Below are 14,548 nucleotides of genomic sequence, written 5' to 3'. Positions count from 1 at the left end.
TTGAGCCCAAGGCCCGCCGAGGCAGGGAATTGAACCCTGGTCCCGGGCTAGACCTCTGCATCAGGGTCTGCCGCTCTAACCATTGAGCCACACTTCTCCTGAGATGGGGCTTCAGTACAAAAAAAAAAGAAATATCTTTAGCAGTCACTTCAGCAACATCTGCACGCCAGCCATGGGGAGTGAGAACAGCGCAGCCCCTGAGCAAATCTGGCCCAGACTTCTGGGTCTCTTCGAGAATGATAGGAAGGAATGAGCAATGAGGTGCAGGAGTGTGAATGACTAGCAGCAGATCAAAAGTACATACCGGAAGACCAAGAAACAAGGCGTTGGCAAGGGATAAACCCAAAACAATCAATCGTGTTTGTGCAAGCACAGACTCCGTGATAGATTCCTCGCCCTATACTTTAAATTCACCAAAGAAGGCAGTGTTGTTTAACAGAGAAGATTTTGTGCCAGTGAGGCAGTCACTACAGCTGGGGGAGCACCCATCTTCTAGTGAAAAATAAAAAGCACTGTGGAGTATCCCACAGATGAGGATGACATGGAGTTCAGTGAGCTGGTGATCACGTTGGGACATGTTCTCTTTGAACCTTCCCTCGACTGTGGAGACCGTGCCATTTGACCAATGCCCAGTGGAGCTACTTGCTAGCTGTGGAGGAGACAGGCTGTGGATCCCCCCTCGGCCATCACCTACCAAGCCGGACATTGGGCAGACGTTCCTTCGTCTCGCTGTACTATTTCCCTCCTACCCCTTCACCCTACCCCCTCTAAATTCCGTTCTTCTTGCCTTCTATCCCTTTAATGTTTTTCTGTTGAGACCTAGATATTTGACTGATAGCTGTAGAGGAGATGGGCTGCGGATTCCCCCTCAGCCATCACCTACCCAGCCGGACCTTGGGCAGACTTTCCCTTCTTCTCTCCGTTGTATCCACACCCTACCCCTTACCCTTTCCACTCCAGCCGGACCTTAGGCAGACTTTTCCTTCGTCTCTCCGTTGTATCTTTAGCCTACCCCTTTCTCTCCTACCCCCTTACCCTTCCCACTCCATTTTTCTTTTCCTTATGCTCCTTAAATGCTTTTATTGGTATCATTGGTAATATGTAACTAAGTTTGATAATATGTGGAACCTTATGTAAAGCGCTCTGATACCTTTGGGTCTAGCCAGCGCTATATAAAACTCTTTAAATAAATAAATAAATAAAATAAATATAGATAACGAATTATCAGAAATGTACACTCATATAACTCTGTAATCCTCTAATTAATTCCTTATTGAGTTCTTTTACATCAACTTCATAATTCCTATACAAACAGATGAGAAAATGTGTCTTGAACTAAATATTTCAAATCTGTTATCCTTCCAGTGTATAACTGTCTTTCTCGGGGTACTGCCAAAATGTGTTCCACTGCTTCTTCAGGGCTATGACATACAATTTTCTATACTCTTAATATTTTATGGCAAAACCTTTTGCATGCTACTCAAAAGTAACCACTCAGATCAGAGCACATCAGTGGTTATTGTAGAAATCAAGGGGTCTTTCTCAGAACAAATTCCTGAATTATGCTATGCAAAAATCTACTAATACACATTCAGAAGTAGCTCATAGCTCGACTTAGGAAAATAGACTCCAGGTCTTTATCCTATGGAAATATTCCACAGAAAGTATTCCATTCACCTACCTTAAAAAAAGTGGCATCTTTATTCTGCTCACTGAAATATCTATAGTTGTCTCCTTTATCACTTGCTCCTAGCGAGAACACTGTAAACAGAGCTGACAGGGAAATGAGGGTGTTATGGGTGCTGGAAGTATCAACTTCTCTCCCTTTATGGTCCTCTGTTCCAGGGTGTAATTCGTCAATTAGCTCAAGAGACTGAAGGTAACAGAGAAACATAATTGATTAGCAGAGAGGTTGCACAGTAGGCAAGGTAACAGTTAGTTGTCAAGGCAAAACAAGCGACCATACAGAATAAGTCAAACATCTGAAATATAAAGGGTGTTTTAGATGACAAAGCAACTGGGATGTTAATTGGCTACTAGCACTATTGTAAATGTTACTTACCTTTGGTAATGTAGAGACACTGTCTAGCAGCAGATTCATTAACTTTTGAATTGTCCTTATACACCAGTCTTGATCCTGAATTTTTCAGCAGTACCTTTGCGCGCAGGGGGACGGCGTTGTATGGCTCAGCGATAACGTCGACTCCTGTCATGACGTTAGTGGAGCCATATAAGTCCCCTGAGGTGTGGACGTCACTTTCTTCTGTGTAACCTTCCATGCCAGAACGCGGAGCAACTATAGAAACTAGTTGTGGAAGCAGTGTGCCAAAATCTTTCAAACATTAATAAAGAAAAACCATCAAATGGTATGTTAATACCAGACATGTTTTTTAAACAAAACCCCAAAAGAATCTACAAAACATAGGGCTACGTGAAATCCTGCACCCTGGTGAATAACCCTCATGTAAGGGAAGAAAACCTTACAGTCTTTAGTCCATTCATCAAAGGTAATGAATGGCATGTTAATAGCAAAACAATACAAGTTGTTTGCTGAATCACACCATTACGTGACATATATATAACGCCAATACAAGGTATGATGATATCAAACAAAGACTTTTAAAGAAAGAAAAATTAAATCAATACTGCCCACTGGTGTCTAATCCAGTGAGAAAGAGAAAACATCCCCCTCCCTACCAACCACACACATTTGGAAAGGGATGGTATGGCAACTTCTAAACAAAACATATGTGGCCAGGCCAATTGACCTGTTGAATCCCCACATAAGTTGAGATAGTGATTACCGGTATATGAAACCAGTACTGAAAAAAGGGTAGAACTCTTACCTCATTGATCATTCACATAGGGAGGAGGATGGGAAGGGAGTTAATGAATCTGTGTCTAGACTGTGTCTCTACAAGATATTACATTACCGAAGACAAATTACTTTTACATCTGATAGAGACATCTAGCCGCAGATTCCTAAACTTTTGAATTAAATACCATAGCAATACCCCCTGGAGGAGGGTCTATGAAATAATCCTACAACAGTTCTGAAAGAGAACAAGTCGGTCATAACTAACAACTGACCAAATGTATATAGAAATAACAGAAAAAGAGTTTGGTTCTTAAAAGAATCCATGATCACTGTCACAGAACATATAAATAAAAATCAACCCTACAGGCCCAAGAGAATTGATCGGTCCTTGAATGAAATGGAGGAAAAAACTCTTAAAGAACCATCTATCAGTTAACGGCATTATCCTCTATCCCCAAAGTGGAACGAGAACTTGTTGGCCAAAAGGCCAGAGTGCAAAGCAAAAGTCAAGTAATCTGTATTCTTTACAACAGTTTATCAGATAAAAAACTGTCCTGATGAAATTGAAAGAAGGCTCTCAGAACTCATTCTGTTATACCAAGATAAATGAACACCAAATAAAGTTGAAGAATAATACCTCCATGGTATAAAGAATTGTGTTTGAACAAAATGACCACTCAAAGGCTAGATAATGCCCTGTAAAGAAACTAGAATGGCACCAAATAGATTTGAATCCAATATAGATATTTATCATATATGCCAGTTGCATAAAAATGTTGCCACAAAGATGTATTACCTGGAGATATACATAATATATATAATATTGTGTCATAATAGACTACAAGTGGCCTGACAACTCATGGAATTTTGCTGCCCAACATTTACTTCCGGACCGCAAGTATCTACAAAGCTTGCCCCCACATGACTTTCAGTGTCATCGTCTGACAGTCAGAACATGGCCCAAGTCATGGGTATGCTCAAAGTACCAAGGCAAGCAAGTTTTTTTTTTTTTTAAACTAAGACCAACAATGTTTATTGCAAAAGGGAACTCATCTATTAGTGCAGTACCAAAACATAACCTAAGGAAAAATCGAAATATTTAATAGAAATCATACATAAAATGAATCCTTGTTTGCAACAAGCACATGCAACACTTGTATTATGAAACAAAATGTGATTGCAAGAAGCAACTGCCATCATTTTCCAAGGACTTGTTAAGCACAGAGAAAATAGATACATACCCCAAGAGGACAGGTAATATATAACCTTGAGACAGATGTGGAAAGCATTGTAGGAGAATAACAAGAAGACCTTCCTAAGAAGCCTAAAACCGCCATACCATGAACTGTATGACTGAAAACAGGTAAGGAATCTCCAATTAGAAGTCTTCAACAGATTGTTTCCGACACTGCCTACCACACAGTACAAGAAACAGAGTTCACCCCTTCATAGTCCCAGGATGAACACCTGATTTACCTATCCCCTCCCACAGAGGAGAAGGCCACCAACTCATGTTATCCAAAGAATACACCATAAACTCAGAATTTACTTGCACAACTTCTTAAAAAAATGGAAGCACTTATCATTAATATGTAGATATGCAGTCCGCTCAGAAAAAGAAATCAACATACACCATAAAATGCATGGTCCAAAAGGACTTTAATGACGGTTGAACCACTAGAGCATGTATTCAAATGAATACTAAGTGTAAGCTCCGACTCCATCAGGGCCATAATAAATATACAAACAACAGGAATAGTAAGGACATACTATGCTGATTACAGTAATGAGTAAAGACCAAAGCGATCCTTTGGCATCTTAGCAGGATCATATGAAAGACAATGAAAGGTCGAAACCATTCAAAATTTAAAATACTGAACTGCTTCAAAGAAGCTTGTGTCAGAAAATTTTCCATACAAGAAGAAGCATCTCTTGATAATAACCTCTTGAGCACAAAGCTCATCCTCAGAGGTCAAGGGACAAAGGGAAACCTCCCTAGGTCAACTAAATCAATATCAACTTTGAAAAAGGGAAAATGGTACTGAGAATAAAATATCTGCCCTTTCAGGAACATCAAGCAGTCAAACTAACAATGGACATGTAGAAAGCCCCAACAAGGCTTAATCTCCTATAAAGAAATAGTCTGCATCTCAAGCATAAAGACAAGTTACACCAGTACCAGAAAATTTAAAGTTATGACTCTAAAGACCTGTGTATCACAGAAGCGTCTTAACACTGCATTAACTTGACTCCCAAAAAAAGGGCACCATCAAACGGCATGAAGACCAAGGTCAACTGGACAGCCTCTGAGAACCCCGAATTTGCCAAACAAGCTCGATGACTTAATGCCTTTGTGAATGCCAAGGCACAACGTACAGACTCTTTAGTGCCCATACCACATCTTATGGTAAGTCTAGCAGCCTGATGACCATCTATAATCATATCACCATATTCTCACCTCCCCGGTCTGTTTTGGCTTGTGGGCCACTAAGATGGGCGACACGCATGGTGTGGGCCCTTTCACTCGCTCTTTTTTCAACTTCAACAGCTCGGGCTCTTCTTTGGGTCAGAGGTGGAAGGCTATGCAACGATGTCTCAGGGCCACTGGCTGCACCAACTGATCAATTTGGAGATGGACCATCTGGTTTTTCAGATACCTGATGCAGTGGAGGAGTTGATCAAACTCCACGAGTAGGGAGTTGAGGGCGCAGAGCTGTACTCCAAATGCAAACTGAACTAGTTGTAGCTGTTCGGCTGAGTGGCAGCTGAGCAGCATGTGTGCGCTACGTATACCTTCGTCTTCGTGGCTTGAATTTGGTGGCTGATTGTGGTGGTGAAGGCTCCTGCCAGAGGGAGGCTCATGGCGGTGCCATATGCTTGCAGCCTTGTATGGGTAGGGCACAAATCTGGAAGTGTCACCATACCTTGATGTAGAGTCAGAGATAGGATGTTAATCAAGACTTTGCTGTTGATGTCGATCGGCAGACGTTAGGGTAGTGATTCATTTTGCCACAGGCTGGGCACTTCCGTCCCTTTGCTGGGCAATCACCTTCATGTGGAGTGGGTTTGCGCCAATGCCTGTATAGCTTCTTTGCTGGCTGTGTCTTGAGGCGATCCTTTTTCTTTTGAGGTGAGGAAGTGTCACCTACTTGATTGACAAGCTCCGACTTGATGGCCCGTTCGAGCGTGGCTTCCATGTGGGCTGCTCTTTTGACTTGCTCATGGTAAGGATCTCATCCATTGTTATTCGGGGCACTTGCAAGATGTGTTCTTGCAGTTTGGCTGATGCGCAGCCCCAGAGGAATTCGGCACATGTTTCACCTTGCTCGTTGGGGAGAGTGCACATGGCCGCCAAATCGAAGAGTCTAGCGTAGAATTCACCTACCTACTTCTCCAGCACCTGGTTGGCTCTCTGAGCAGGAAATGTACACAGCTTGGATTTGCTTACGGTGCAAAATGAGCCTTCAGCACTGTTTTGAGCATGGTGTATGTATGGGGAGGTCCAGCTTTGTGCACCTTTTTGGACAGTTTGTGAACGGCAAGATGGAGCAGCATAGGTCGTTGTCTGTCTACCTCAAGGCTGACCGCTGCAAATTATGTCTCTAGGTGTTCCACCCACGTGGCCCATTTCTTGGTTTGTGTTGACGGTGTGCCGGCTATTGCGAAAGGTTTGATGGTGGGTACTGATGTCATGGGTGTTGAAGTTAGTTGAATCTAATCTGCCCAGGGTAGGGTGGTAATGTTTGTGATCACTCCTTACCTGTGTAAGATGTAGAAATTCACCTGTGTGGATGATGGGTGTGCAATGATCTCTTTTCTTGGAAGTTGGAGAGTGGACAACGGCTCTGTGTGGCCTTCCCTTTCTTCTTACTTTATAGATGCCTGTCAGTTGCAGCAACATGCCTAGAGGTGTGCACCTCTTTGGCCCTGGAATTTTCCCTAAAATTGTGCTGGCCGAGCACATACTGGTCAGCAATGCTGGAATGCAGTATGGGCTGTGGAGTGTATGCTGCGGAGCTTGCTATCAGCAGTAGAACTTACTGGAAGTGATCAGGGATGATGGGCAGAATTGCGCTAACCACGTGGGGATGCTGCTTTCTGCTGCCAAAGGTGTTGTGCTGCGGGTTCTGCCAATCACATTATGGAGGGAGGTATATCTCGTCCAACGTCACCAATTGTTTTGTCTTCAAGCCACTGGGTGCCAGGCCTAGGTGCTGCAGTGATGCTTGCGCAGGGTGCTTAGCGAGACGCGCACAAACTGGTGGAGATCTGGCGTGGGACTGCCTCTGTGTAGCCCCTCCCATTTATTTATCGCCTGCAGCCACATGACTGTGGACACAACCAAATGGGCCATGGTGCCGAGGTGTGTGTGAAAACACCCCTGCGCAGCCAAGAAAATTTCACTCCCCTAGCGCCTTGCTTCTTTACTACCCTTTTAATTGGATGACTTACATCCTTCCACTGCTCACACTAAGAGAGCAAATGTTTTATTTTACTTTCAGCACTGCATACCAATGCATGTACATTATTGCTCACTGCCTCATGTGCTACTTCCCATCTGAAATGCTTGGTGTTGCTCCCTTTTCCCACACCTCAGTCTATCATTTTCTTCCTCCACTGCAGCTTTTTATTTTTTTTATTGCCTCACACCCCCACCTTAAGTTTCTCCATTACTCGCACTCCAATTTCCTGCTGGCGTCCAATCCACTCTCCCCATCCATTATGATAAGGTAATTTCTGCCATTTCTGCTAGACTTCTCCTTTTTCAAAATGCGCACTCATTTAAGAATAAGTACTTTTTTTAAATGTACCCCTTCAAGGGATGTTCACCATTTTTTTAATTTCCGTCATTTTTTATTGGATAACAAATATATATTTACATGGAGAGTGGTTAATAAAAAAATAGAAAACATTAAAAATAGTGGCTGCCTCATGCTGTATACATGTTTATGTGTGGTGAGGCATGTGCACATATATGTCATCACACTCGGCCATTAAAGCCTCATGACGTGTACGTTTGCATACATGTCATCACACCTTACCTTTTTTTTGCCAATGCTGCACAGACGGCAAAAAGGATCTCTTTTTTATGATGCACTACATCATTGCCAAAAACCATTGGCAAGGCCAATATCTAGAAAAGGAGCTACCTATTGTGTTTTCCAATGTTATTTTGATTAGAGGGATGCTCAGGATATTTCTCTTTCTGTAGCAGGGGAGTGGACCTGATATGTATGCCACACATCATATTCCACCAACTGGTATTCCCAACAGCACCGCTATTGAAGAACTAGAAATGTTGGTGAGAGCCAATTAGAAACACTGCAAGTTCATATCAACCATATATCACTGGTTGTTTATCACTGATGATATCTGAGAAGCAGCTATTTACGGATTCTTAAAGCAGGCGGGTACATGATCCAGGCTGCACCAAGTACCAACATGGTGTTCCCTCGTGGCAGGTCAAACTAAGACCAATGTTGCATATGCATGAACAGTCTAGAGAACACAAGGAAGATCTCAGACCGCTGCATTTTATAAGAATATCAACCATAGTAACTGTACTGGGTTGACTGTATAATAACATGAAGGCACAGCTATGATTGCTACAAGACGCAGTCACAAAGGAGCTAACGCATAAGTTACTTAACTTCGGTAAATATATATATATGTAGGAAACAGTAGTTAGTATTAGATTCTTTTACTTAGAATATCCCCAGGCGTCAGACTGGTTCGGAAACTTTTGCGTAGCAGTACCCTTGCGCGTCGGTAGGCGTCGTCTGCGGCTCTGCGTCCGTCGTCGGCGTCGTTGGCGCCGGGATGACGTCGCAAGATGAACTTAGACGCCACCCTTGCGTGCTGACGTCAGTTCTTATACACAGATTTTCCGCGCCAGAAACGAAGAGCCATGATTAAAAGCCAACACTGGTGCCATGAAACTAGGGCCCTGAAAGGGGATGACCTTAACACGAGATATCGGTTCGCAGAACAAGGGAGGATGGGTGGGGCGGTAAGGAATCTAATACAAACTACTGTTTCTTATAGATATATCGTTACCGAAGGTAAGTAACTTGTGCATCTGAAAGAAACAGGTTAGTCTAGATTCCTTACCTTAGAATAGATGCCACAGCAATACCAACCCCGAAGGTGGGTCTGTGAACCAATAATCACACCAGAAAGTCCTGGAGGACGGAACGGCCAAAGAAGCCATCCCTCCGGACTTGGCTGTCCAGGCAGTAGTGTCTTGCGAACGTGTGCAGCGAGGCCCACGTAGCTGCCGAACAGATGTCCTTCAAGGGGACTCCCCGGCTCAGGGTAGTAGTAGCCGCTGTGACCCGAGTGGAATGGGCCCTCAGCCCAACAGGAGGTTCCTTCTTAGCCAAAGATTAGCATGCCTTGATGCACAACACGACCCACCAAGAGATGGTCCTTTTGTGCACCGCCCGTCCCTTCTTAGCGTCCACGTAACCAACAAAGAGTTGGTCATCCACCCGGAACTGGCGCGTGCGATCCAGATAGAATGAGAGCGCACGTTTTGGGTCCAGATGGTAGAGCTGCTCTTCCTCTTTGGAGGGATGCGGAGGCGGAGAGAAGGTGGGCAAGGTGATAGACTGCCCGATGTGGAAGGCTGTGACTACCTTGGGCAGGAAAGAGGGTCTTGTCCGCAACACAACCTTGTCCGGATGGACAGAAAGGAAAGAAGGCTTGGATGAAAGAGCCTGGAGCTCACTCATTCTCCGGGCAGAGGTGATGGTAACCAGGAAAGCAGTCTTAAGAGTAAGAAGACGGAGAGGACAGTTATGAAGTGGCTCAAAGGGAGCGCACATCAGGTAAGCCAGAACCAGGTTCCAGTCCCACTGGAGCATCACGAAAGGAACAGGGAGGAACATATGAGTGATGCCCTTCAAGAACCTATTTACAATCGGGGACTTGAACAAAGAAGGCTGATCAGGTAGCCTTAAGAAGGCGAAAAGGGCAGAAAGATAGCCCTCAATAGTGCCCAGAGCAGAGAGAAAGAAGGAAGAGGAGAACCTCAGAAACGGGGGCAGAGAGTGGATCCACAGCCTTTGCTGTGCACCATGCCACAAATCTGTTCCACCTGCAGGCATATACTGACTTTGTGGAGGGACGCCTGGCTGCCAGAATCACATTACAAACTTCAGGAGGCAAGTCAAACGGCCTCAACTGTTGCCGCTCAATCTTCAAGCATGGAGGTGGAGACTCGACAGGTTCGGGTGGAGGACAGTCCCCTGCTGCTGCGACAGAATGTCCTCCTGAAGAGGCAGGCGAATCGGGGGATCGACAGACATGCTGAGTAGCTCGGGATACCAGTATCTTCGTGCCCAGTCCGGAGCCACAAGGATAACTTGGGCCCGGTCGCGTCTGATCTTCTTCAGCACTCTGGGCAGAAGTGGTATAGGCGGAAAGGCGGAAAACAGGCCGCAGCTCCACTCATGACGAAAAGCGTCTCCGAACGAGTGCCGCCTTGGAAATTCCAACGCGCAGAACTGATGACATTGCTCATTCTCTTCTGTGGCGAATAGATCTAACCAAGGCTCTCCCCACTGCTGAAAGAGGCCTTGCGCCACGTCCGAGTTCAGACGTCATTCATGATCCATCATGCACCGACGGCTGAGCTCGTCGGCCCTGGCGTTCAGGGAACCTGCCAGGTGTTGAACCACCAGGGTCACGCCCTGATGTTCCAGCCACTGCCAGAGGCGCAGAGCCTCCTGGCATAGAGTTCACGATCCCACCCCGCCCTGTTTGTTGCAGTACCACATGGCGGTGGTGTTGTACGTGAACACCTGCACAACACTCTCCCGGACAGAGGGGAGGAATGCCTTCAGTGCAAGACGGATCCCCCGCAGCTCCAGAAGGTTGATGTGGAGCCTGGACTATGCCGGAGACCAGAGGCCTCTGATCTCTGCCTATCCCATGTGGCCCCCACAGTCCTGGAGGGACTCGTCCGTCACAACTACGTACTCCGGTTGGCGAAGGGAGAGGGATCTACCGCTGATCCAATCGTGGTCCATGAGCCACCACAGCAATTGTCTTGCAGTGCCCTCCGAGATCAAGACATGGTCGGACAAGATGCCCTGATGCTGGGCCCACTGAACCTTCAGGTCCCACTGCAGAGCCCGCATCCTCCACCTGGCATGATGCACCAGAAGGATGCAGGAGGCCATCAGCCCCAGAAGCCGCAGCGTCAACCTGACCGAGACTCGGGATAACTGCTGACAGATTCCGAACCCGCTGTTCGGGAGGATAAACCCGAAACTGCGCTGAGTCTAGAACGGCTCCGATGAAGAGGAGCTTCCGAGAGGGACACAGGTGTGACTTCGGCACATTGATGGAGAACCCCAGCAGGTGCAGGAGGTCGGCCGTAGTCTGGAGGTGGCTGACGTCTGTCTGGGGCGAGCCCGCCTTCAACAACCAGTCGTCGAGGTAGTGGAAGACTGAAACCCCTAATCTGCACAGATGAGCTGTGACCACCCTCATTACTTTCTTGAACACCCGTGGGGCACTTGTAAGGCCGAAGGGGAGCACGGTAAACTGAAAGTGCTCGTGGCCTACCGTGAACCGCAGGTAACGCCGGTGGGCCGGCAGGACGGGGATGTGAAAATAAGCGTCCTGCAAGTCCAACGCTACCATCCAGTCTCCCGGGTCCAGGGCAGCTAAGACCTGAGCTAAAGTCAGCATCTTGAACTTCTCATTCCGGAGGAAGCTGTTGATGTTCCGCAGGTCCAAAATAGGGCGTAGGCCCACTTTATCCTTCTTGGGTACCAGAAAGTAGTGGGAGTAACAACCACACCCTACTTCTGGCCCAGGAACGCGCTTGATGGCCCCCTTGGCCAAGAGGGCCGTAACTTCCTCTTGTAGAAGTTTCAAGTGATACCCGACACGCGGTGATACTGCAGTGGCATGGCTGGAGGGGACGCCTCGAAGGGGAGGGAGTAGCCCCTTCAGACGATTTGCAGCACCCACCTGTCTGATGTGACAGTGCACCAGTAGAGGTGGGGATGGTGAACCCTGCCCCCCACTGGCATCACATGGGCCTGAAAGCTCGGACTAGGAGGGTTTTGAGGCGGATGCTGCAGGGGTAGGTGTGGACTGGCCTCGCCGTTGTCCCCGACCGCCGCCACAGCGGTTTCCACGTCCGACACCACGCTGGATGGTAGTCTGTGGCCTGTGGCTGGTGGGATGTGTGGGGGCGCCCCTTCCTTGGCCACAAAAGGAGCGAAAGGCAGCTGTTTGCTGGCAAGGGGCCGTAGCCCTGAAGTCCTTAAACCGCTCAAGCGCATGGTCTGCCTTGTCGCCAAAGAGGCGACGGCCATCAAACGGCATGTCCATAAGGGTGTTTTGGACATCAGCCGAAAAGTTGGCGGACCTCAACCAGGCGTGGCGACGAATCGCCACCGTCATTGCCTTGGCTCTGCCCATTGAGTCCGTGGTATCCAGCCCACACCGGAGGGAATACCGTGCCGCATCTTGACCCTCCGCAAGGGCTTGGGCGAGTTTAGTCCGGGCCCCCTCAGGACATTGTGGCAGCACGTTCGTGACCGTGTCCCACAGAGAGTGGGTGTAACGGCCCAAGAGGCAAGCGGTGTTGACTGACCGCAACCCCAGACTCAGGGAGGAGAATACCTTTTTCCCGTATTGCTCATACCTCTTGGATTCCCGATCGGGGGGAGCCGTCGGGAATGCGGTCTGGGAATTAGAGGCCTGGATGACCAGGCTCTCAGGGGTGGGGTGGGTGCACAGGAAGCAAGGTAGCATCTGGCCACGTTCCTATCAACAGGCGGACCAGTAGCGGGCTTGGACCAAGTGCCTAGAAGAACGTCTGACAAGGCCTCATTAAACGGCAGGAGAAGCTCGGCCGAGCTTGCCTGCGGTTTAAGTGAGTAGGTTAGTCCTCACGGCCGCGACGGGGAGCTCAAGGCCCAAGGCCTTGGCAGCCTGCGTCAGCACCACAATATAGGCAGACGGAGGGGAGACAAAACCAGTGTCGGGCGAAGTGTCCAGACAACTGGCCTCCCCAAGCTCACCTGTCCAGTCCTGAGAAGACTGGCACTCACGTGCCAGAGGGTCCTGGGACCACTCCCAATCCTCCTCCTCACCCATCACTTGGTACTCAGGTTCAAAGGTTGGGGCCGGGTCATAGAAATAGAAATCTCCAAGCGGTGTCGAGGGCGGCGCTGCTCCAACGCCGGACCCAAATCGAGGGTAGGACCGGGGACGACGTCGTCCTGGGACGGCGCAGGGGGCGACACCCTGGGGGCCGGCGCCGGCGAGGTCGTGAGGTCAACTGGAGCCGGACGACCCAGATCCGGAGCCGGATCCGGCGGGGCCTTGCTGTGGCGTCGGGACCGAAGTCGCCGACGGCGCTTGGCCCGAAGGCGCCGCGGAACCCGACAGAGCGACCTCATGGCCATGAGGAAGGTGTTGATCTCTTCTGGCGTCGCGTTCTGCCCAGGGACCGGCAGATATGGAGCCGGCCACGACGCCTGCGGGTCCAGCAGAGTTGCGGGGTCGGTGTCGCCCAAACCCCCGGACGTGTCGTGCAAGCATCGGGGGGAGTCAGAAGAGCGATGTCGCCTCTTTGACTTCTTGTGCCTCTTACCTGAGTACTTCGAGCCCGAAGACTGATGACGACTCCCGGAACTGTGGTGACTCCGGCTCGCGACCGGTCCCTCGCCCTCCTTCCGGACCAGGACCTAGAGCGGCGCAGGGATGACTGCCAGAGCTCGAGTCGATTGGGGGACTGCTCCCGTCTAGCTTTGGACATCTGGGCCCGGCAGTCGAAGCAGGACTTGACGTCGTGGTCAGGGCCCAGACAGCGAAGGCACCGGCGATGGGGGTCGGTTACCGACATCAGTCGGCAACAATCGGCGCAGGGTTTGAAACCGGGCATCCCTACCGGCACCGTCCGAGTCGATAGACTTCGAAAGGCGATCAAAAAGAATCAAAAAAGTTAGTCAAAAATTGAATATGGGTACAACTTTTCCGGATCGGCGCTTGCTGGCGCGGAAAAAAGAACTGACGTCAGCGCGCGAGGGCGGCGTCTAAGTACTCTGGTGACGTCATCCCGGCGCCATTCCGCCGACGACGGACGCGGAGCCACAGACGACGCCTACCGACGCGCAAGGGTACTGCTACGCAAAAGTTTCCGGATCCAGTCTGACGCCTGGGGATATTCTAAGATAAGGAATCTAATACTAACCTGTTTGTTTCAGATGTTGCAGCAAGTAGGTAGGGAGGTTGCTGAACTAAATATGATACATTAGCACTCCATTCAATGCAACAAATGGACGAAATTGTAACAGTAAGGCTGAAGGATGAGACAGTAGTGAACAGAAAGACTTGAGCTCAGGGTCTAGATGGATCTCTACACTCAAAAAGCCTCAACAGATGAACTATACACACAAATATTTATAGGAATTGACAGTAAACCATTAAATATCAAACGTGAGAACTACTTCAAAACAAAAAAAGAAACACTCAGGTCCTGTTCAAGTGAAGAAGAAGGTGGTAAACATACTAACTTAAATTCAGCATACGAAGGACGCCCACGTTTGTTTAAAAACAGGCAGACATATTACAAAATTGTCTTAGACCGGGAAAAAAAAAGACGTGGACAACAAGATGCTACATTTGGCCACATGACACTGACTGAAGATGTAATATAGAGATAGAGAAGAAGTATAGTAAAATACAGAGTGCCACCCTTCA

At 48.1% G+C, this 14,548-nt stretch overlaps 1 protein-coding gene across 1 annotated transcript in view; it reads right to left on the bottom strand.

The window, feature by feature from the left end:
• The window catches only part of SPEF2 (sperm flagellar and cilia associated 2), a 1,087,451-nt gene that overhangs the window by 71,744 nt on the left and 1,001,159 nt on the right, over window positions 1–14,548 (bottom strand). The window contains exon 33 of the mRNA XM_086960525.1: window positions 1,682–1,873. Within this exon, the coding sequence (XP_086816651.1) occupies window positions 1,682–1,873 (192 nt within the window). The remainder of the gene's footprint in view (window positions 1–1,681; window positions 1,874–14,548) is intronic.

This window comes from Lissotriton vulgaris, chromosome 3_1, assembly GCF_964263255.1.
Source record: "Lissotriton vulgaris chromosome 3_1, aLisVul1.2, whole genome shotgun sequence".
Taxonomy (NCBI): domain Eukaryota; kingdom Metazoa; phylum Chordata; class Amphibia; order Caudata; family Salamandridae; genus Lissotriton; species Lissotriton vulgaris.
The sequence above is the reverse complement of the archived record's forward strand: the minus strand, read 5'-3'. Positions and strand labels throughout refer to the sequence as shown.